General features: G+C 40.2%; 1 protein-coding gene across 1 annotated transcript in view; it reads right to left on the bottom strand.

Moving 5' to 3' along the window:
• Positions 1-19,944, bottom strand: part of GTF3C3 (general transcription factor IIIC subunit 3) — a 30,148-nt gene extending 10,204 nt beyond the window's left edge. Inside the window, exons 1-16 of the mRNA XM_039495413.1 lie at positions 19,843-19,944; positions 17,269-17,371; positions 15,774-15,964; positions 14,584-14,707; positions 13,833-14,024; positions 10,863-11,028; positions 9,924-10,071; positions 8,712-8,784; positions 7,590-7,682; positions 6,405-6,508; positions 5,683-5,854; positions 4,866-5,068; positions 3,988-4,089; positions 2,728-2,863; positions 1,475-1,712; positions 772-962 (exon numbers count right to left, since the gene is read on the bottom strand). Of these exons, the coding sequence (XP_039351347.1) occupies positions 772-962; positions 1,475-1,712; positions 2,728-2,863; positions 3,988-4,089; positions 4,866-5,068; positions 5,683-5,854; positions 6,405-6,508; positions 7,590-7,682; positions 8,712-8,784; positions 9,924-10,071; positions 10,863-11,028; positions 13,833-14,024; positions 14,584-14,707; positions 15,774-15,964; positions 17,269-17,371; positions 19,843-19,944 (2,338 nt within the window). The remainder of the gene's footprint in view (positions 1-771; positions 963-1,474; positions 1,713-2,727; positions 2,864-3,987; positions 4,090-4,865; positions 5,069-5,682; positions 5,855-6,404; positions 6,509-7,589; positions 7,683-8,711; positions 8,785-9,923; positions 10,072-10,862; positions 11,029-13,832; positions 14,025-14,583; positions 14,708-15,773; positions 15,965-17,268; positions 17,372-19,842) is intronic.
• Positions 19,945-21,700: the final 1,756 nt, after the last annotated feature.

Raw genomic sequence — 21,700 nt, 5'->3', positions numbered from 1 at the left:
GTACCACTCTTAATGGTGGGAGGGTGGCTTCAAGCTCCAGGATTAGTCAGTCCTTGGTCACTCTACTGAGAATTACAAAAGGAGAGCCAAACAGGATGGTGATTTTTTTATGTGGACTCCTATTCATTAAGAACCGTGCTGAGACCACCAACTAATTTCACAACTTTGGACTTTGAGTGGCTGCTATCAGAACCTGAAATTCCTCTGCCCTAATCTATATAAGGAGACTGGCAAAATGGCAACTTCCTGTTTATTTTAATTATATTGTTAGTAACTTGCTCTTCTCTGAAACTGCACAGGCTGATGACAATTTCTCAAATTAACCGTGCAATGTTCCTTTGAATACACACTTGAAACTTCACATTTGCCATATACTGCTGATTAAATGGGCCTGTTTCCTTCTTAGTGTCATCATTTAATTATCTTTCTTGCAGGTTAGTTAGAAAATTTCTAAATCACGTATACCATCTATATTTTAAACCAAATATTGAAACATTGCCAGTCCATTCAGTAATGCTCAGAGATTCTGTTACCAAATGGTTAAATAGTATGAAAATGCCTACTAACACTAAGAACTGTACTTCATTTATTGAAGCAGGAAATAAATACTCAGTGATTTTTTTTCCTACCTGAAGGGCACATTCACTCTACTTTGAAAAATACACTCAAAATATGAAAAATTTAATGGTGAAAATAAGTACAGGAGATTAACATTTCACCCCTCCAAAGGTCATACTTGTTGATATTAGTACAGTATAATGATGGCCTTACCGAGAGCATGCTTGAAACTACCAGATACAAATGCATTATGCCCATTTAGGACACACAGTGCATGATTATCAGGATTTTTCAGCATTAATCGAAGACAAAAACGATGATGTCGTACATCCTGAGAATGCATGGTGACTTGATTGAAGATGTTCCAGAGCTGTGGTTTATTAACATTTTCCATTAGCATTATCCTAAAATGTGAGCGAAAAGCATTTATTGAATATATTGTACGTAAATATGCAATAAATCAGTGAGTGAACAGTCTATAGGGGAAGCCACAGGAGCTACAATTTGCTTTAAGACTATTCTTCCACTTTGAACTTCCCAGAAGTGAAGGTTAGATCAGTGAAAGAGACAAAACTTGGGATAAGAAAGCTTGTAGAATATTTTCATAATGTACATCAAGATGACCAAAGAGCTGCATTGCACATAGAGCTAGCTACTGTATTACATTGCTTTGCAATTAAAGGACACCAAAGAGTCCCATCGTTTCAGTCAATGAATCTGCTTTTCAGGCAAATTTAAAGTAAACGGTATTGTTTCTTTTAGAAACAAAAGATCAGCCCACCTGCAATTCAGAAATTAACTATTTTACATCAACAGCAAATCTTCTCAGCAACGTAACTACAACCTCAATGGAAAACATTATACAGACCATTAAAAAACACAACGCTGTGATCAGCTTCAGTCCAATGCTTCTCACCTGATATAGTTGTAACCTTTTCTGAAGTTCTTGTCCAGAATTGCAGCTGAAAGACCAAAGTACTCCAGCTCTTTGCGCTTTTGCCTATCATCATAAAATGAATAATATTCCAGCGAGGAATCCACCAGCAGCTCTGCCTCCTCATATCGGGAAAGGTCACACAAAGAGTATATGGCTTTCAGGAGGAGGTTCCACCAGTCATCTTTTGTCAGTACACTTGTGAGCACAGCAAATATTGCTAAAATATGAATAAACACAATCAGTCAAGGAAATTAAAGCCTTAAAGGGCCAAAGACTTACAGACACGCTTTTTAACTTCAGCCTATACTTGTATTTGTTTTTTTAAACGAAGAGTCTTTTCCATTAAGAGTGGAATACATTTCAGTGGTATTTGAAATCTTTCATAACACAATTTATGAAATGCCTGGTTTTTAAACAAACCCATAACCATTAAAGTGAGAACTTCAGAATTGCAGGGAATTTAAAAGAGCAGCAATTCAAGCTGCTCCAGTATTACGTAAACACACATTAAAAACCTCCCCATTCACCTGATGATGCTAAATAACTACAAGTCTGAATCAGTCACAGTTTGGATCTAGCTGGAAAACAAAGCATTCGGTTTTGTTTTTAAACATTGTTATGCCTAAAGAGACTTTTCCCCTAGCAGCAGTACTGACTATACTATCTGCCTGTCAGATTATATTAGCTTGCTTTTAAATGAGGGGAAAACATGATTTTCCTAAGCCCATCAATATAGGCTTGTGCAGTCCCAATGTTTGTGGCAAAGCTTGGCTCAATGGAAGTAGCTCATTCATTAATATACTCTCTTTCATATTAACAACAAGATTTTGCAACCTTTACTCATTCAAATAGTCCTTACTTACGAAAGTCATTTCCTTGGCTTCAATCAGACTATTCATCTGAGTAAAGACTGTAGGATCAGGGCCTAAATTACGCACTGTATGTAGGACCAGCTCTAGGCACCAGCAAACCAAGCACGTGCTTAGGGCAACACAAATCCAGGGGTGGCATTCCGGGAGGGTGGGGTTTTTTTGTTTTGGTTTTTGTTTTTTTTTGGCGCTCGGGGCAGCAAAAAACCTAGAGCCGGCCCTGACTGTATGAATAAAGCATGGGGGTGAAACAGATCTAATAAAGTCATGTACATTTGAATAAGGATTTGGAATGTAACGTAATTCCAGGATTTTTTGGTATGTAGGAAATTAACATGATTTATTTTTTTTAAAGTCTGTTACCTTTTGCATCACAGTTTGCTGTCTCTTGGTCATCATTGTCTGAAATTTTATCCCTAGACACCTTCATAAGGTAAAGGTGTCTCTCCCCAGATTTGGAACTAGATATCAAACACACCTGAGCTCTGTTCATTGCTACCTGGAAACAATTATGAAGGACAACCATTCTAAGTTTCTGATTATATGAATACATCCTGTTGCCAATACATCTTGCTCTAGCTGTGTTCAAAAATAGTTTTCAGATCAGTTATGCCATAATAAGCAGAAGCATATTTGACTATTGTTCACAAACAATAAGATTGTATTTAGCATTGTTTCATGTTCCTGTTTAGACTGAGTTATCCAAAAGAGAAGGATAAAAGATCTCCAGAGGAGTTGAATTTTATGAAGGTTGGTAGATTTCTGTTTATAACCAAATCAAAACTTCTTTCCTAGAGGCATAATAAAAAAAGATGCCATGCTACCAGTATCAAGATTTTAGAAACCGGTGGACAGTCAACTATCCAATTGGTACAGTGACTGTGACCCCAAACTGTAACAATTTCGGGAAAATGGAAATCTGAATATAACAAAACTCAAACAAACAAAAAGTATCAACAATTTGTAAACTAAGTAAATTCTACCTAAAAATAGTTTTTGTTATAATATGAATAAAACAACAAGAACATAAAAGGAAAGTTATTTAAATAATTTCACTTTAAATCATTTTATTTATGTGGCTTGTGTAATTTACAGTAGCTATATGTGAAACACAATACTGTCTACCACAAAGATTAAAAAGTGATTCTATGTTCTGATTGTTCTATGCATAGTCAGGAATAATATAGAACCTGAAACAATCTTGAAATCATCCAGTAAAGACCCTAGTGTATATTTCATTTAACATAACATATGCAGACACTTGTGAGAAAATACCAATGAAAACATGTCACATACAAATAGGCAGTATCCGTAAAGAAGGCATATCAGTAGTTTAACACATACAATAGAAGTTCTGCTTATACAGAATAGAGCATTATTTTGATTAAAAATGAATGGCCTAATTCTCAAAAGGCACCTAGTGGCTTTGATGGGGGCACCTCTGAAAGACTCAGGTATACCAGATGATGATACAGGCATATTAAACTCTGATATTTCATATACAAGACATCGGTATACAATTATTTCTATAGATTTCTAATATTTTTGAGTACATTTATCCTTTGGCTTAAACAGGACATGTCTGTCCTATCCAGTAAAGCTTGGCTACACGAATTAACTTACCTTTAATAGCATTGCTAGCATGGTAAGCAAAGTATCCACATAACCATACATTTTGCCTTGAGAATACAACAGCGTTGAACGATGGAGCAGTAACTTTAATTCCTAGACAACATTGAGCAGAGTTAATTAAGTCATAAACTACCACTACCTACACTTAGTGTTTTTATAAACATTACTTTTCTGGCTGCTAGTATAGTATTAGTACCAAAAAAGAAAACAACAATACTTAGAAACTGTAGTAAAATCTTAATGAAAGCACAGGAAAACCAAAACTTCCCTCAGATAATAGTTGTTTTGTTTCATCATATAAATTTAGAAGAAAATCTGCACAGATCTTATTCGATGGAGGAGCTATTGGAAATGGGATACAGAACCTATCGAATACGTCACCCCTTACAATCAGATCAGTAATAGACAAAAGTTAGCGTCTGATGCTGTTGGACAGCTGATGTGAAGTGACTGGTCTTTAGTCCAGTTCCTATTGGACAGGTGGTCAATACAGCACATAAAAATCAGAGTCAGAATTTAGATACCAGGAGTCGGGATTAAACAGACATGTAGAGCGAGATACCCTCTTGACCCTAGCGGTGGTCCCTCTGGAGCACAGTAGGGAACATTTCACCACAACCCCTATTGTGACCTGTGCTGTAGATAGATGGACCACAGTCTCCAGTATTGTCAAGCTGGCATCTTTTACCAGTGTTAAAATTATGATGTGTCTTTACAAAATCACTCTAAATACCATGGAGGAACTTTACCAAAGAAATGAATTTAGCAACACATTCTTGCCATAACAGAATTCTGTACACCAAAACTGTGGACAAAAGAGTCAAGACACAGAAGAAGAAAAATATCACAGTATATAGCATCTCACCTACCTGCTGGGCAGCATTAGCATCTTGTGCCAATGTATCTGGATCATACATTGGTTCCAGAGCCTCCAGAGCTTTCTCAGGCCGGCCCAGCTGCTGCTGAAGTGTAGAAAGTGAAATTCTTGCATCCAAATGCAATGGGGCAAGATCAACAACTTTTGCATAGCTCTCTGCAGCACGCTCCATATATCCCAAGGCTTTTAGACATTCTAGAAACACCAACAAATACAATATGCTTATATGACAGAAGTGAGACTGCTTATTTTCATACAAACCAGACTAATTCTGTATCACACATAGGCTTTTGTTGTGCTCTACAAATAGAACTACACTGAGCACGTATTATTAAAATAGGAACACACAATACAGTATCTTGTATCTGAGGAATAACAGTGTCATTTAACCTGCAGAATCTTAAAAGTAAAAAAAACACTGTTAAGTTGAACAATGGTCTTCATTGTTAAGAATGAATATTTATGTTGAAATTGTTTCAATCAATCTGAACATTTTTGGACACACTTAAAGGAGACCTCCATAAAAGAAAACCTTCTACCACAAGGATAAATGTGTTACTCTCTAATTGTAACTACAGTATGGTAGACACTTATGGCAATTTACCATATGAACTCTCTATCCAATGTTCAGACATTCTTAACTAATGGCCTAAAAGGCCAATGGGACATGATGGTGGTCAGCACTGTAAAAGCACCTATCAGTTTCAGGCCTTTAAAGCACTAATGTCACCAGAATGTTATTAGCATCATATGGAAATGAGATTCTACTCTTCAGTCAGAAGTGTTAAGCAGTACTGCAATGTTGTTACCTGCATGCCGGAGCCAAACTACAGCCAAGTTATATCTTTCAGAACAAACTAAGGCACTCAAGAGTGGTAGTGCTGAATTGTATTCTCCAACGTCCAGAAACGCCTCTGCAACATCCAGGTACAAGTCCCCCATATCCTCTGGATTTTGCTCCACTAGAGTAGTCAAAAGAGGCTTCCCCCCAAAAAAATAATAAAAAACAAGTAAAAATGAAATACTAAGACCAGCCACATACATAAACAATTACTGTACTAACCCATTTTATATTGGGAGGCAATGGAATATTTACATTTTCTATTCAACATCTGAAACAATGTGCATAGGTGGTCCATCCTGAAACCTGAACCCTTCATTTTTATGTGATTTCAAAGGGAAAAAAATGAGATCAGTATTTCAGGATAGGTTCCTAAAAGAATGATGTTATTTTGGCTCTGATAGAGGAAAGGCAAACTTCACATCCAAATACCCTTGTAAAAGCTCCATCAGAATGGTGTGCGAGAGGTCTTGAGATTATATTGTAATTATGATTTTTAAAATCCACCTACATGCCTCCTGTAGTGCTGTTGTGATGACCTTCCTAGCTTTGTGGCCATTTTTAGAAAATGAACAGTAAAAAAAAAAATACTGTCAAACTCAAGTCCTCACTCATGAGAAAGCAAGAACAACACATTACATGATTTACCAAAATTGCCCCCAATTTATCTATGTATTAGTTTTTACTTACACTGAGTGGCTCTAGGATGTTCAGGTGAACCAGGCACACCATTAGTTTTACTGTGATGTCTATTGGAACTCCATCAGGTATAGAGCAGCTAACTTTATCTTCAGCTACGAAAGACAACACTTAGTTCTGAAACCACAGCTTTTAACAGTGACACCACATCCTCAACGCCTTTCCATTATATCCTCTTACTCATTACACTTCTCCACACCCTCTTTTCTGGTCCTGATTCAGCACCATGAAAGTCAATGGAAATCTTTCTATTGATTCAATTAGTGTTAGTGATCAGGCCTTAACTGATTCACTTCTTTCTTGCTTTCCCTGATGTTTGAAGCAACTTCCTACACACCGTGACCTAAGCACCTGTTCCTGCAAAGTGCCATCAATTTTTACTGACTTCAGCAGTAGCTGAAGGTGCTCTGCACCTTGCAGGATATACTCAGCCCCAGAATCCTTAGTGCCTTCCCTCTCCTCCTTCAAACTCTCTTCTTTCCCAAATCCTTCCTACACTGACCTACTCAGTGTCCCCAGCTCCTTTACTATTATGTGAACTGTAGTCCCGCAAATGCTACTTTTCCACATTAGACCATAAGCCCTATAAGATCAGGGACGGACTCTTTCTGCATTTTGTAACACACACAGCACAAAGCTACAGAACTCTCATACCTACAAAGATCGCAATAAGGAGAGAATGGCAAGTGTGCTGTACATGTCAAAGAGGTTACTCTGGTTAACTAACTACTAAATCATACAGAAATCCCACACTAAAGGTTCATTAATTTGGGTTTACGGTTGCTCAAACGTACTTCCTGTAAACGCAATCACTAAATGTCAAGGAACACACCAAATCTGGATCAACCTAACGTGCCTCACCATTAATCAACATGAAACGCAAATACATTCACAGACTCCTCAGGTCTACAATAAACTCCATTTTAAAATCATCAGAAAACTGCAGTTTCAAAATTGATTATTTCTGGAAACTGGGTGTTTTTAAAATGTGAGGGTAGACTGGGTAGGAGGCAGTAATTTTCAACCAATGAAGAAAGGCAGATCAAGAGTTTTTTCTAGACTAAATCCAACATCCCTGCTGTCAAAAACCTTCACTGTTGCCCAGATTTTCAGAAGCTGAATACTGACCATGATCAGGTTTCACATTTATACTAGATTCAGAATTAAATTACTTACAAACAGTGCTGGATTCAGCTGGAAAATCTTGATAGTCAATCACTGCCACTTGACTCTCCTGAATTTCCACGACAGCCACTACATCTTTCATGTCTGACAGGAAACAAAAAATCAGATTAAACTCATTAGCAGTTTTCAGTGAATCCAAAACCATTTAATTTGGTGTCTACATTTGACAAGTAGCTTTTTGTTAACTACTGAAAAGTAGGCTCTTTTTTTTTTTTTTTTTAAAGATAGCACAGTGACAAGGGCTTTAAAAAGCAGAGAGAGGAAAAAGGGAAATTAAGCTCCTAGCAGATTGTATAGGTTTGTCCTAATAATTATGTGATCTGGCATGACATAATAAACTGCATTTATTTTTTGATTCATACTAGTTTTGCTCCTCATTTATGCTTAATAGTGAAGATTTTTCAGGAGTTTTGCCAGAAAAGGGAGTGCAGGACCAGCTCTTATATTTGCACTGGGTTTGGACTTCACTGCTAAACCAGCTGGTCTGCCACAGACAAATACTACTGGCCTGGGGTAGCTTTTTTTTTTTTTTTAAATCCTTTTTTTCAGCTTGACAAACCACTTAAAAGCACGGCAGACAAACATTTTCAGAACCAAGCAATGGGTTTCATGTGGAAGCAAATTTATGATCCCAAACTAGTATTTATATATCTGCATAAACCAAAAGACTTGAATTTGTAATTGCACAGGTAGGGTTTATAAAGAGCATAATTAGTTTTCATCTCATTTAGTATAAAGACAGATATTTGAGTCAAGATGCTATTAAATTCGTGTTTTTCAAAAGCTATTTATTTAACAGAGGCCAAGTAAATCGTCCGATCTGAAAACCTCAGAGGGAGTTTTAGCAATTTAACTAGCCACCTATTATATTATACCATAAACAGCAGCAGCCCATGGGTTTAATGAGTCACCACATCAAAGTGGCCAACTGGCTTTTAAGGGCAAAATTAATTTACTATAAAAAGTTTAATAGACCATGTGTCACTCAATACAATGAAGAGCTTTTCAAGAAAAATCTAGAAGTATTGAATAGCTCAAAAGAACATGCACTACAAGGGAGATGGTATATTACACAGACAATGGCATCCTACTAGCTGCTTGATTACCAGTTACCTTTATTCTCCTCAGAAGGGCCTTGTTCAGTCACTTTCTTTGAAACTACAATTCCTGAAAAATCCGTAATAACCTAAAAATGGAAGAGCAATTCATGTCCTGTTAGAAACAATAAAATCAGCCCCATAAAATAGCTGGTTTAGGTAAACAGCTTCACAACATGGTCATTGCCAGAGTAACCCACGCACAAAGTAGTTAATATAGGGTTTTTCAATCTTTTTTTCCAGAGTCTGGACCACATCTTAATACAGAGACTGTCTTGATGTAAAATATTTAGACTTCCAAAGAGAAGTAGTGATTTCACCTCTGCATATGGCATAGACTGATACTGGTATAATGGGTAAAATTCTGGTTTCCACATTTTAAAAAGAACCTTGAAAAACCAGAAAAGTTGAAGAAAAGAGCCACAAAAATTACAGAAGGGCTGGAGAAAATGCCTTACCAGTCAGAGACAGAGAAGCGTTTAGCTTACCAAAAAGAAGAGGTGCCTTGATTACAGTGTTTAAATACCTTCAGGGGAAAAAAAATAACAGGTACTAATGAGCTCTTTCATCTAGTGGGGAAAGGCATAACAAGAACCAATGGTGTGAAGCTGAAACCTAACATATTCAAATTAGAAATAAGGCACACATTTTTAACAGTGAGTGATTAACCATTTGAACAAACTATCAAGGGGAGTGGTGTATTCTTCATCTTGGGAGGTCTTCAGATCGAATCTGTCTCTCTTTCTGGGAGATATGCTTTAGCCAAGCACTACCTGTATTTGACTAAAGCATAACTTATTGGGCTCAACACAAGGGTAACTGGGTGTAATGACCTGTAATGTATTATAGGTCATAAAGATGATCTAATGGTCCCTTCTTGCCCTAAACTATGAATTATCTGTGCTGATGTGTCACAGACACCGATCATGACTCATTGGCTTCCTCAGGCTACCCAGATCAATACAGCTAAGGAAAAGAAAATCACATTTTTAAACCCTTCCCCAAGAAACAACATACAAATCTTCTGTTGCCTCTTACCGAATAAATCAAACTTGATTTCAATGCTAATTTACTCACACACTGGAGTAATGAATATTAACGTATCTGACTTGCTGAACTATCACAAAACTGGAAAAACTATATTGCTTAAAAATGTCAAGATAAAATTTGTCCTTCTAAAAGGGCACAAAATGGTTAAACCTGACACAAAAGCATTTCATTCTCATACCGCCATAGCTTTGTCATACTGTTTGTTGGAGATATACAGTTCAGCTGCTATATTTATATCTTCCATGGAGATGAGGCTCTGATGTTTAGAAAAGGCTTCTTCCATTATCTCAATAGCAGAGGTGACATCATTGGCTTCATAGTAACTCCTATAAAAATATGGGTATGAGATATTAGTGACAATTTTCAATGCTACGCATATTATGAAAATTAGTCAACTAAGAGATTCACCAAAAAAAAGTACAGATATTGAACACATTCCCTTGTTCTCTTCATTTGTCTTCTCTTCCTTATGAGCATTTTTATTAGAGCAAGTCAATTTTTTTTAAGTGAAAAGGGACAGATTTTTCAACCTTGTTACAATTTTTTACCATTTGACTAACTGATTTTTATCATTAGTTTTTCTCTCACGTTAACTTTTTAAAAACCCAATAAAATGCTTTCTTCTGCTTTCCTCCCTCACACCAGTAACCAAGTTTGCAGGCTTTATTGTATTAAGATACTCTCAGCTGAAACGCTAATAGTGTTATAACACTAATTTGCACATATACATCACCTCCCGTCCATGGATCTCAAAGAGCTTTAAATTATTAAGGAAGTAGCCTGGCTGGGCCTCTGTGAGATTAAGTAAGTTATTCTTAGCCTGTTTTGCAGATGAGAAAACTGAGGCACAGAGCAGTAACTGACTTGCTGAATAAATCAAACAGTTGATTTCAGTGCTAATTATTGGATATGTAATACTGTCCAGAAAAGGCTTCAGTCCCTGATTTCAGGCATGGCTCCTGAACAAACTGCAGAAAGAGCATTATTTTAAAGGCTGTAGAAGTCTCAAGAAGAAATTCCAAATGATTTTTCTAAAGGGCAAAGGGAATAAGCTTAAATTAATCAGTTTTCTTTCAATCTTGGAAAATCAAGTCATGCTATTGGCAAACGAACTTACTTCGCCATGTCCCTGGCCAACTGCATAAAGCGTTCTCCATCAAAAGGGGACAGAAGATTTAAGATACGTCTATAGCCATCCATTGCCATTTTATGGTCTCCCATCTGCTCATACAAGCTTGATCTCTCCCACAGATATCGCACATTGGTAGGGTCATACTTCAGAGCTACGACAACAACAACAAGTAGTCAGTACCGTACATGGCTTAGACAAACGCGAGTCTGGGCTCACTATGCTTGTTTGACTATCCACCTGAATGATACATAAGAACATAATAAAAACATAAGAATGGCCATACTGGGTCAGACCAAAGGTCCATCCAGCCCAGTATCCTGTCTACCGACAGTGGCCAATGCCAGGTGCCCCAGAGGGAATGAACCTAACAGGTAACGATCAAGTGATCTCTCTCCTGCCATCCATCACCACCCTCTGACAAACAGAGGCTAGGGACACCCTTCCTTACCCATCCTGGCTAATAGCCATTAATGGACTTAACCTCCATGAATTTATCCAGTTCTCTTTTAAACCCTGTTATAGTCCTAGCCTTCACAACCTAAGGATAGAACAAGAAGCAATGGGCTTAAACTGCAGCACGGGAGGTTTAGGTTGGACATTAGGAAAAAGTTCCTAACTGTCAGGGTGGTTAAACACCGGAATAAATTGCCTAGGGAGGTTGTGGAATCTCCATCTCTGGAGATATTTAAGAGTAGGTTAGATAAATGTCTGTCCGGGATGGTCTAGACAGTATTTGGTCCTGCCATGAGAGCAGGGGACTGGACTCGCTGACCTCTCGAGGTCCCTTCCAGTCCTAGGATCTATGAATCTATGCACCTCCTCAGGCAAGGAGTTCCACAAGTTGACTGTGCGCTGTGTGAAGAAGAACTTCCTTTTATTTGTTTTAAACCTGCTCCCCATCAATTTCAGGTGGTGGCCCCTCGTTCTTGTATTATGGGAATAAGTAAATAACTTTTCCTTATCCACTTTCTCCACATCACTCATGATTTCATATACCTCTATCATGTCCCCCCTTAGTCTCCTCTTTTCCAAGCTGAAGAGTCCTAGCCTCTTAAATCTCTCCTCATATGGGACCCGTTCCAAACCCCTAATCCAGTGGTTCCCAAACTTGTTCCGCCGCTTGTGCAGGGAAAGCCCCTGGCGGGACGGGACGGTTTGTTTGCCTGCCGTGTCCGGAGGTTCGGCCGATCGCGGGTCCCAGGGGCTTTCCCTGCACAAGCGGCGGAACGAGTTTGGGAACCACTGCCCTAATCATTTTAGTTGCCCTTCTCTGAACCTTTTCTAGTGCCAGTGTATCTTTCTTGAGATGAGGAGACCACACCTGTACGCAGTATTCAAGATGTGGCCGTACCATGGATTTATATAAGGGCAATAAGATATTCTCCGTCTTATTCTCTACTCCCTTTTTGATTCCCAACATCCTGTTTGCTTTTTTGACTGCCGCTGCACACTGTGTGGATGTCTTCAGAGAAGTATCCATGATGACTCCAAGATCTTTTTCCTGACTCGTTGTAGCTAAATTAGCCCCCATCATATTGTATGTATAGTTGGGGTTATTTTTCCCAACGTGCATTACTTTACATTTATCCACATTCAGTTTCATTTGCCATTTTGTTGCCCAATCGCTTAGTTTTGTGAGATCTTTTTGAAGTTCTTCACAGGCTGCTTTGGTCTTAACTATCTTGAGCAGTTTAGTATCGTCTGCAAACTTTGCCACCTCACTTTTTACCCCTTTCTCCAGATCATTTATGAATAGGTTGAATAGGATTGGTCCTAGAACTGACCTTGGGGAACACCACTAGTTACCCCTCTCCATTCTGAGAATTTACCATTTATTCCTACCCCTTGTTCCCTGTCTTTTAACTAGTTGTCAATCCATGAAAGGATCTTCCCTCTTATCCCATGACAGCTTAATTTATTTACGAGCCTTTGGTGAGGGACCTTGTCAAAGGCTTTGTGGAAATCTAAGTATACTATGTCCACTGGATCCCCTTTGTCCACATGTTTGTTGACCTCTTCAAAGAGCTCTAATAGATTAGTAAGACACGATTTCCCTTTACAGAAACCATGTTGACTTTTGCCCAACAATTTATGTTCTTCTATGTGTCTCACAATTTTATTCTTTACTATTGTTTCAACTCATTTGCCCGCTACTGACGTTAGACTTACCAGTCTGTAATTGCTGGGATCACCTCTAGAGCCCTTTTTAAATATTGGTGTTATATTAGCTATCTTCCAGTCACTGGGCACAGAAACCAATTTAAAGGACAGGTTACAAACCACAGTTGTTAGTTCCGCAATTTCACATTTGAGTTCTTTCAGAACTCTTGGGTGAATGCCATCTAGTCCCAGTGATTTGTTACTGTTAAGTTTATCAATTAATTCCGAAACCTCTTCTAGTGACACTTCAATCTGTGACAGTTCCTCAGATTTGTCACCTACAAAAGCCGGCTCAGGTTTGGGAATCTCCCTAACATCCTCAGCCATGAAGACTGAAGCAAAGAATTCAGATATGATAAAGCCCGTGACAAGTGTCAGTATCATCTTAGAAGAAAAATACTACAGAAAACAATATTTGCAGCCTGAGGAAAGGTCTCCTATAAACACTCCAAATCCAACAGACTTATCTAGTATGTACATTAGCTACTAATGTAACGCTTTCAAATATGTAAGTTTATTATGTTTATCTTCTTCCAAAACACAGCAAAAGGGGATGCTCAATCATCCATAGATATTTAATGCTCCCACACACTTTTAGTAAGAAGGAAAAACTCTCAGACCTCGTAGAATGAGATATGCCTACAAAGATCAAATCAGATTTAAACAATGTTACCACAATCTCAGTGAACAGAAAACTGAACGGGATAGATAAAGCAAATCAAATGTTTATATCATTACATTATCAAATAAAATTACCACAAGTACTGAGGAATAGTAAAATAGTCATTACATTACCTTTTGAATAGCAAAATATGGCCTGTTTAATATTGTCCTGCTCTAATGACATTTCTGCCAGTCTAACCCACTCCTCAGTGTCACTAGGGTTTAAATGAGCTGCAATCAACTCAAATTGCAATGATTTCTCCATATCACCTTGGTCTTCATAGATCATGGCAAGAGTAGAAAATGGCTCATAAGCAAGAGGAGCTATTAAAGACAAAAATACTCATTAAGTTTTAAACTTTTTAACCAACCTGAAATAAAATAATTTAGGCTTCTGTAAATAATGCACATTAGAAGTATATGAAATATTCAATTAATTTGTTAAAACAAAGAAGAAACTTTCAGACAATCTCCCAGTTTATTTTACGTGTAATTAAACAAATTGACTAAATTTTACTACAACCTTATAGTGCTTTATCCATACAGCAAACTATTTCTACAAGCATTTAAACCCCAATTCTGCAAAGTTAATGGCACTTAAGTACTTAAAGCTAAGCAAGGGTATAAGTCTTTGCAGGATCAGGGTCTTAATTTCTTTTTACAAACAACAGAGAGAGAGAGAGATTAAAGATGAGCTAGGAGTATTCATATCATTAATTTGGTATTAGGACCATTTACAAATAGACCAGTTCCTGATGCTGCAGTATTTGATATTAAATGAAGCAACACAGTTAATTTTTAGTTTCCTTGAGGAATACTATAAATTCCACATGAATCTTATTCCTTTTGATGGCTCACACACTCCCACGAAATACTGAAGTACCTTGTCTTATGATTTCCATGCACATCAGTATCGCCTCCTCATGTTCCCCTCGAGCAAACCTAATGTTGGCTTCTCCCATGAGGCCTCTAAGGGCTCGAGGAAGTTTACTGCGAGGCCTTTTCTCCTAAATTGAAAGATTACAATAGAAACAAATATAAATATACCATAATAGGCTTGGCAAGTGGATCAACTGACCTGTCAAATAATATCAAATTGACGGCCTATTATTTCACCAGCGTCAAACATTGTCAAATATTCTAGCAAGAATGCCCTGATGTAGGCGGTGGCCTACCTTTTAGGTTACATCATGGTGTCATTCTCTTTTTTTATAACCTCATTTCATCGTGTTTTGCATTTTTCGGAGTTAAAATAACTGTTAAGTAACTTGGTTGTTGTAATGAGGCATAAGCATCTAAGGCTAAGCCTACTGAAGATCATAAAGCTTTGCTCTTTTCTGTTACTGTTCTAATAAATTCGCGCTCCAAAATATTTGACCATTTTTGGCTTTACTTGACTGGTCAATTTTCCGATTATTTTTGGACTGCTCAAATGCCATCCCTATTCTATGATGCCCAAATTCAAGAGGAATCAATCACATCTGTAATTTTTGTTAAACAAATATAAAATATTTTAAATTTGTTTCAGTACCACTGGTGCTGATACAAGTGTCAGAACTAATTTTGGTAGCTCACTGTGTAAACATCCATTTATAAAAGTTTAAAATCTAATTATAGAAAAACTAAAAATTACTCCCCTATTCTTTAGCCAAGTGCCCTTATATGAGCAGCCCCACACTGGAATAAAAAAGGAGGACTCTGCAGCTGAATTTGTGACTTAGGGGAAATCTTACTGCAACAAAAACAGTTCAGTTAAACCAAAACTTGAGGATGGTAAGTGCACATGGAGCTCAAAACCCAGGCATGACAGATCTCAATGACAGCTGAAGGAAGCTTATATAAAGCGCAGTCGACAAACCAACTCAGGAACCAGCAGGAATCTTTTAAAATATACAGACATGTAAACAAATCAAACAGTTAAAAGGGATCAGGAGACATCATGTATAACATTTTCAGTTACGTTTTCAAATATTAGCATCATGTCTCTAAAATGATGCTACAGAAAACATTTATTCACTGTGCTTCAGTGGTATCATGCAGACTACATGAAGATTTTTAAATGCAAATACTTGCTTTCATCATTTTCTTGGTCTCTCGATTAAGCACCATCTCCAAAACAAAAACATCTCCTGCTGTGGGTTGCTCAGGGGTTTCTTCATCTTCCTCCTCCTCTTCCTCTTCTTCCTCCTCCTCATCTTCATTTTCCCCAAGCATGGAAGCAAAGACCCGATGGACAGATTTACTGACACCATCTGTCGTTTCTCCTGGTTGAAGAGAGTCAGAACAGATTTACAATACATCCTGATGAATCAGCATGTGTTGGTGTTTAAGTCAGGTCTAAAATACTACTGGTAGTACAGATGGAATTGCAACTGGTGTTGCTGACCCCCCAACGATTCCCCCAATTTCTCCCTATGATTGCCTGAGCCTGCCTCTTGGAGATACAGGGCACCCACCAGTGCAATGGCAAGCTTGGATATGACAGAGAACAAATATTTCATACTTACATTCTCTAATTGAACAAACTGTAAACTGTTTTTAAAAGTCACTGTGATAAATGAAGGGAGGGGCCCTACCTTTTACGGACACCCAGCCAGCCACTTAGCTATAAAATCCCTGTTAGTAGCGGTTCTCTACTTGCTTTACCTGTAGAAGGTTAAAAAGTCTGACTGCATGCATAGGTAAAGGGAAGTGAGTGGGCACCTGGCCAAAAGAGCCAATGGGAAGGCTACAACTTTTTAAAGTTGAAACTAGACTCCCCTTTTGTCTATTATTCTCCAGAGAGAGGGGACAGAGCAAAACAGGGCTGAAGCTATGCTGTAAAAAGCTGTGAACCAGATATGGAAACCACCATACCTAAAACTACTCAATTTTAAACCCCAGATATGTAAGTAGATCAGAAAATGTCTAGAAAGACGCGATTAGGTTTCTCTCTCTCTCTCTCTCTTTTTTTTTTTTTCTTATTGGCTTGTGGACTCCTCTGTGCTAACCCCAGGTGCTTTTGTGTTGCTTGTAACCTTTAAGTTGGACCTCAAGAAAACCATTCTTGATGCTTAATTATTATATTTGCTCTTTTTAAATCTAGCAATAGCCTAAGTTCCAGATGTATTTTCTTTCTTTTTGTTTTTAATAAAATTTACCTTTTTTAAGAACAGGATTTCTGTGTGTGTGTGTCCTAAGAGGTTTGTGCACGTTGTTTAATTAGCTGGTGGTAACAGCTGATTTCCTCTGTTTTCTTTCTCAGCTCTTCCCCGGAGGGGGGTGTGAAAGGGCTTGAGGGTACCGCACAGGGAGGAATTCCCAAATGTGCCTTCCTGGGTAAAAAGGGTTTTTTTACATTTGGGTGGTGACAGCATTTACCCAATCCAAGGTCAGGGAGAAGCTGTAACCTTGGGAGTTTAATACCAGCCTGGAGTGGCCAATAATAATTTTTAGAATCCTTGTGGGCCCCCACCTTCTGCACTCGAAGTGCCAGACTGGGGAAACAGTCACCTATCAAAGAACACATGGTTTCAGCAACAAAAGACTGTGATTTTTACATTTCTTAAGCCAGCATACTGACACGTACCTTCTGTTTCACTGCGACTCCGGGATTTACCAGATCCTTTTCCAGATGTAGATGGAGCATCTGGGTCGTATGTATTTTCCTCAGTAGGTACACTTTCTCCATCCTAGATATCAATAAAATTAATCACAAGGTTTGCAATACAACTACTAATTTAATTTTACTGTTCCACCTGCGTTTATAGTTACTGGCATTTAGACTATGGGTTTCTGGCTTTTTGCATTGCTGATGGAACAGATGCTATATTATTCTATTAAAGCAGGCACCAACATTGATTTTAAGAAACTTCTGTTCTCGTCAGTGTAAAATGAACTCAAATTCTGACTGTTCACTGTTGTCTTACATTAGTTCTGAATGAAGTCTCTTGAAGAATACTGCTTGTATTGAAGTACACTGGAATAAGATTACATGGTTCCCCAACATCTCACAAAAAATGAACAAAATTGTAAACAAACAACATGAATATTTTTAAAAGCTTGCCTGCCTTGTCTAAAATTAAATGCAATGCTGAAACCACTACATGGTTAGATGTTGCAATTAATAGTTTCTTGAAACAATCTGTTATACCCTTAAAAAAAATTGGATACAAATGGTGTAATGCTCTCCTGACCAGTAAGGCCTCCTCTGGGGGAACAAAGTATTTTTTTTTTGTGGAACAGCAATTTCAGTGGCCCACAGCAATGGCTCTCCTATTTACTGTAGTTGGGATATAACGGAAAATATACAAAGAAATGAAAAGAGCACTTCAATAATCTTTGAAGGAGTTGCTTCTTGTATCATGAAATTACATGAAGAAAAAGAAAAGATCAGATGTTCCAAATTGCCAACATAGCCTAAGTTTCTTTTCATTAACTAAACAAAAATTGCCTACAAAATAAGAGGGGCAGTTTTTAGTTTACAAAAATAGCACGTTTATAAAATAAGACAACTCCTGCTAGCAAATCAAGAAACATCTTAAAAGCTACAGTCAGGAATAATGAATCAAAACAAAACCTTTGTATATGTACAAAATTATATTTATCCCATTATGGGAATGAAAAATGTGTGGCCTTCATATTCCTATGAGAACTTTGAGTATAATCCTCATTTTCTCCAATTTTAACCTCCTCCAAACTCGACAGTGTGCCTGCATTCCTGCCAAGGATGCCAAGATTCTCTTCAGAGCCAGACACCTACTCACTCTGCAAAAGGAACTGTCATTCCTTATGGTGTCAGGCTCCGTTCACCAAGAATTTCTCTTGTCTTTCTAGAAACATGGCAATGTATAAGAGTCCTATTTTAACAGTATCAAATAATAGTAATTTCTCACATGTATCTCATGATCATAAATTAAGTTCAAAATGCACAAAATATTTCATGGATTAACAATGTCCACATGTAGAGCACAGGCATTACGTGCATAGCTACATGCCGTGGTGGAAGTCAGGCTGCGTCCACACTTGTCACTGCAGCACATACCTACACACCAAAGTGAAAGGCTATGAGTAATGGGGAAAGACTCCGGCAGCAGGGGAAAACAGTTCCCCACTGACAGAGCCTTTCCCCAAAGCTGGGGATGGTCACTCTGGCATGGAAAAGCTCTGGCGGCAGCAACACAACACCGCTGGTTTTGGCAGTGTAGTGTCCGCAATGTAGATGTGACAGGCACTGCTTGGGCACGTAGTGATGTGTGTAAGCTACACACCCAGGAGAGTTAGGAACATAGGGCACTCTATTTGCCTAAACCGTTTCACTGTCTACACTGCTATTTATACCCTGCTGGGCATCCTCTGTCTGTGCCCTGCCTGCTGCCAGGAGCACAGCGGATCCTAAGATTGAAGTTCAGGAATTTCTCCGCCCATCCAGAGGTTGCCAAAAACAACTAGATGTAGCCTGGTTCTGTCGTTAAAACAGCCGTCCTGTGCCAACTCCCCAGCCAGCATCCACTCCCCTCCCTCCCAGAGGCCATTGCCCTGCATCCTCCCCGGCCATCCCCCCACGCTCCCCGCCCCGACCATTGCCCTGCATCCTCCCCGGCCATCACCCCCACGCCCCCCCGACCATTGCCCTGCATTCACCCCCGCCAGCCCCCCCCGCCCCCCCGCCCCCCCGCCACTGCCCTGCATCCTCCCCAGCCATCCCCCCACGCCCCCCCGACCATTGCCCTGCATCCTCCCCAGCCATCCCCCCACGCACCACCACTCCCCAGGCACTGTCCTGCATCCACCCCGGCCATCCCCCCCACGCACCACCTCCCCCAGGCACTGCCCTGCATCCTCCCCAGCCATCCCCCCACGCACCACCACTCCCCAGGCACTATCCTGCATCCTCCCAGCCATCCCCCGCACCACCTCCCCAGGCACTGCCCTACATCCTCCCCGACCCCCAAACCATCCCCGGCCATTCCCCAAGCACCCCCCTCCCTAAGGCCATTGCCCTGCACCCCCCCAGCCATCCCCCCACGCACCTCCCTCCCCAAGGCCACGAGGCAGCGCGGGCGGAGCCTCCCAGCAAAGGGGCAGCGGGGCCGGGCGGGGGCGGCCCTAACGGGCCAACGAACGGCGTGACCCGCCTGAGGAGATCGGCCGGGCCCCTCACCTTCCTCTCGCGGCTCTTGCGCTCCTCTCGGCGCCTCTCGAACTCCTCGAAGGAGATTTTCCCCTCCAGGTAATCGATCAGCTCGGGGCTGAAGCTCGACATCGCGCTGGGGACTGGGGGGGGGGGGGGTTTGTTTCGCGCACGGACGCGGCGTCCCTTGTTAATCGGGTCCGACCGCAGCTCGCTGCCGCCGCGCAACAGTTCCGGGCTAGCGCCGGCTGGCTGAAAGGCTCAGCTCTGAGCATGCGCGGTACGGCTACGAAGCCGCTGGCCTCCTGCGCGCGGAGAGAGCGGGGCCGCAGGGAGCCGCGGAGGCTCCGGGCGATGGGAGTTGGGTGGGGACAGGGTCTGGGGCTGCTCTGTGCTGCCCCTTCCCCCGTAAGTAGCTATGCTAAGCAGTCTGAGCCCACTTGGCCCTGGGTGCCACCCCGAGCCCGTCTCTCTCCCCAGCAGAAGGTGATTCAATAAAAGCTATTTTACCTGCCTCACCGTGTCTCTCTAACATTCCGGCCTGACAGGGCTTCACGAACCCTGCATGCATTAGGCACAGCTGGCAGGGTGGGCCGGTGACGTACTGACTGCTGTGCATCGCCTCCCACCAAGGGATCGGAAATTAAGCATTTCCTATGCTCACTGTACCCAACAACTTTCCTAAACGCTAAAATTACCCCGACAAACCACTGTTTTCGTAATAAACCCTTATTTCCAGCCCAATGCTCTGTATGGGCCCGATCCAAAGTCTGTTTCTATGGACGTCTTTCCTTTAACTTCAGTGGTCTTTGCATCAAGGAGGTACATATTAGAATCATAGACTATCAGGTTGGAAGGGATCTCAGGAGGTCATCTAGTCCAACCCCCTGCTCAAAGCAGGACCAACCCCCCACTAAATCATCCCAGCCAGGGCTTTGTCAAGCCTGACCTTCAAAACCTCTAAGGAAGGTATTGATAGTTGAAAGGGCATCTCCTCCCATTCCTTGTACTGTTTTAAGTGGTTGAAAAATCACATTAGACAGGAGTTACTGAATCCTGACCAGATAAATGAAGTGAAGGACTATGAATAGAACATAAACTATGCAATAGGTGTATTAGAAGGCAGGGCCGCCCAGAGGATTCAGGGGGCCTGGGGCAAAGCAATTTCAGGGGCCCCTTCCATAAAAAAAAGTTGCAATACTATATTCTCATGGGGGCCCCTGTGGGGCCCAGGGCATGGGGCAAATTGCCCCACTTGCCCACCCCCACCCCTCTGGGCAGCCCTGCTAGAAGGGCACAGATAGATCAAAGATGCAGCCATCCAGGAAGAATAGAAGTCTAACTCCCTAATTTGTGAAGATACCATCAGATGTAAACATTTATGGACATCTATATTGGGAACGCACCCTAGATTTGCTCAGGATTAAGTCAGATTCTTGTGCAGCACAGTTCAAAGTGCGTATGAATTATAGGACTGAAAGAGACCGGTCCCCTGAACTCATGGCAGGGCTAAGTATTAAGAAATGCTACAAAGTCGTAATAAGAGCAGTTTACACTCATGTTGCCCTCACTTTCTACTAGTAAAAATGAAAGGCAGTGTTAGAAGAGCCCCTAAATTTTTTCAGGAAATACACAGAAGTTAAATGTATATTTAATAACTCAAGTTTTACTGATTACATTGATTCTTTGGAGGAAAGACATCTGTAGTTTTTCTTTTCATCAAGTAGAAACAGAGTAGCAGAACTCTTAAAATTGAGAAACCATTTCTATGACCCATCTGGAATAGGGCAGTGATTATGTTTCTAGAGCAATTATTGTATTATAAAACAACGATGAAATCACTTATAGATATGTATTCTAGCTTCTGAGTTTGCATTAACTGACATCG

This window comes from Mauremys reevesii, linkage group 11, assembly GCF_016161935.1.
Source record: "Mauremys reevesii isolate NIE-2019 linkage group 11, ASM1616193v1, whole genome shotgun sequence".
Classification (NCBI taxonomy): Eukaryota; Metazoa; Chordata; order Testudines; family Geoemydidae; genus Mauremys; species Mauremys reevesii.
This window is presented reverse-complemented; position numbering and strand designations above follow the sequence as displayed.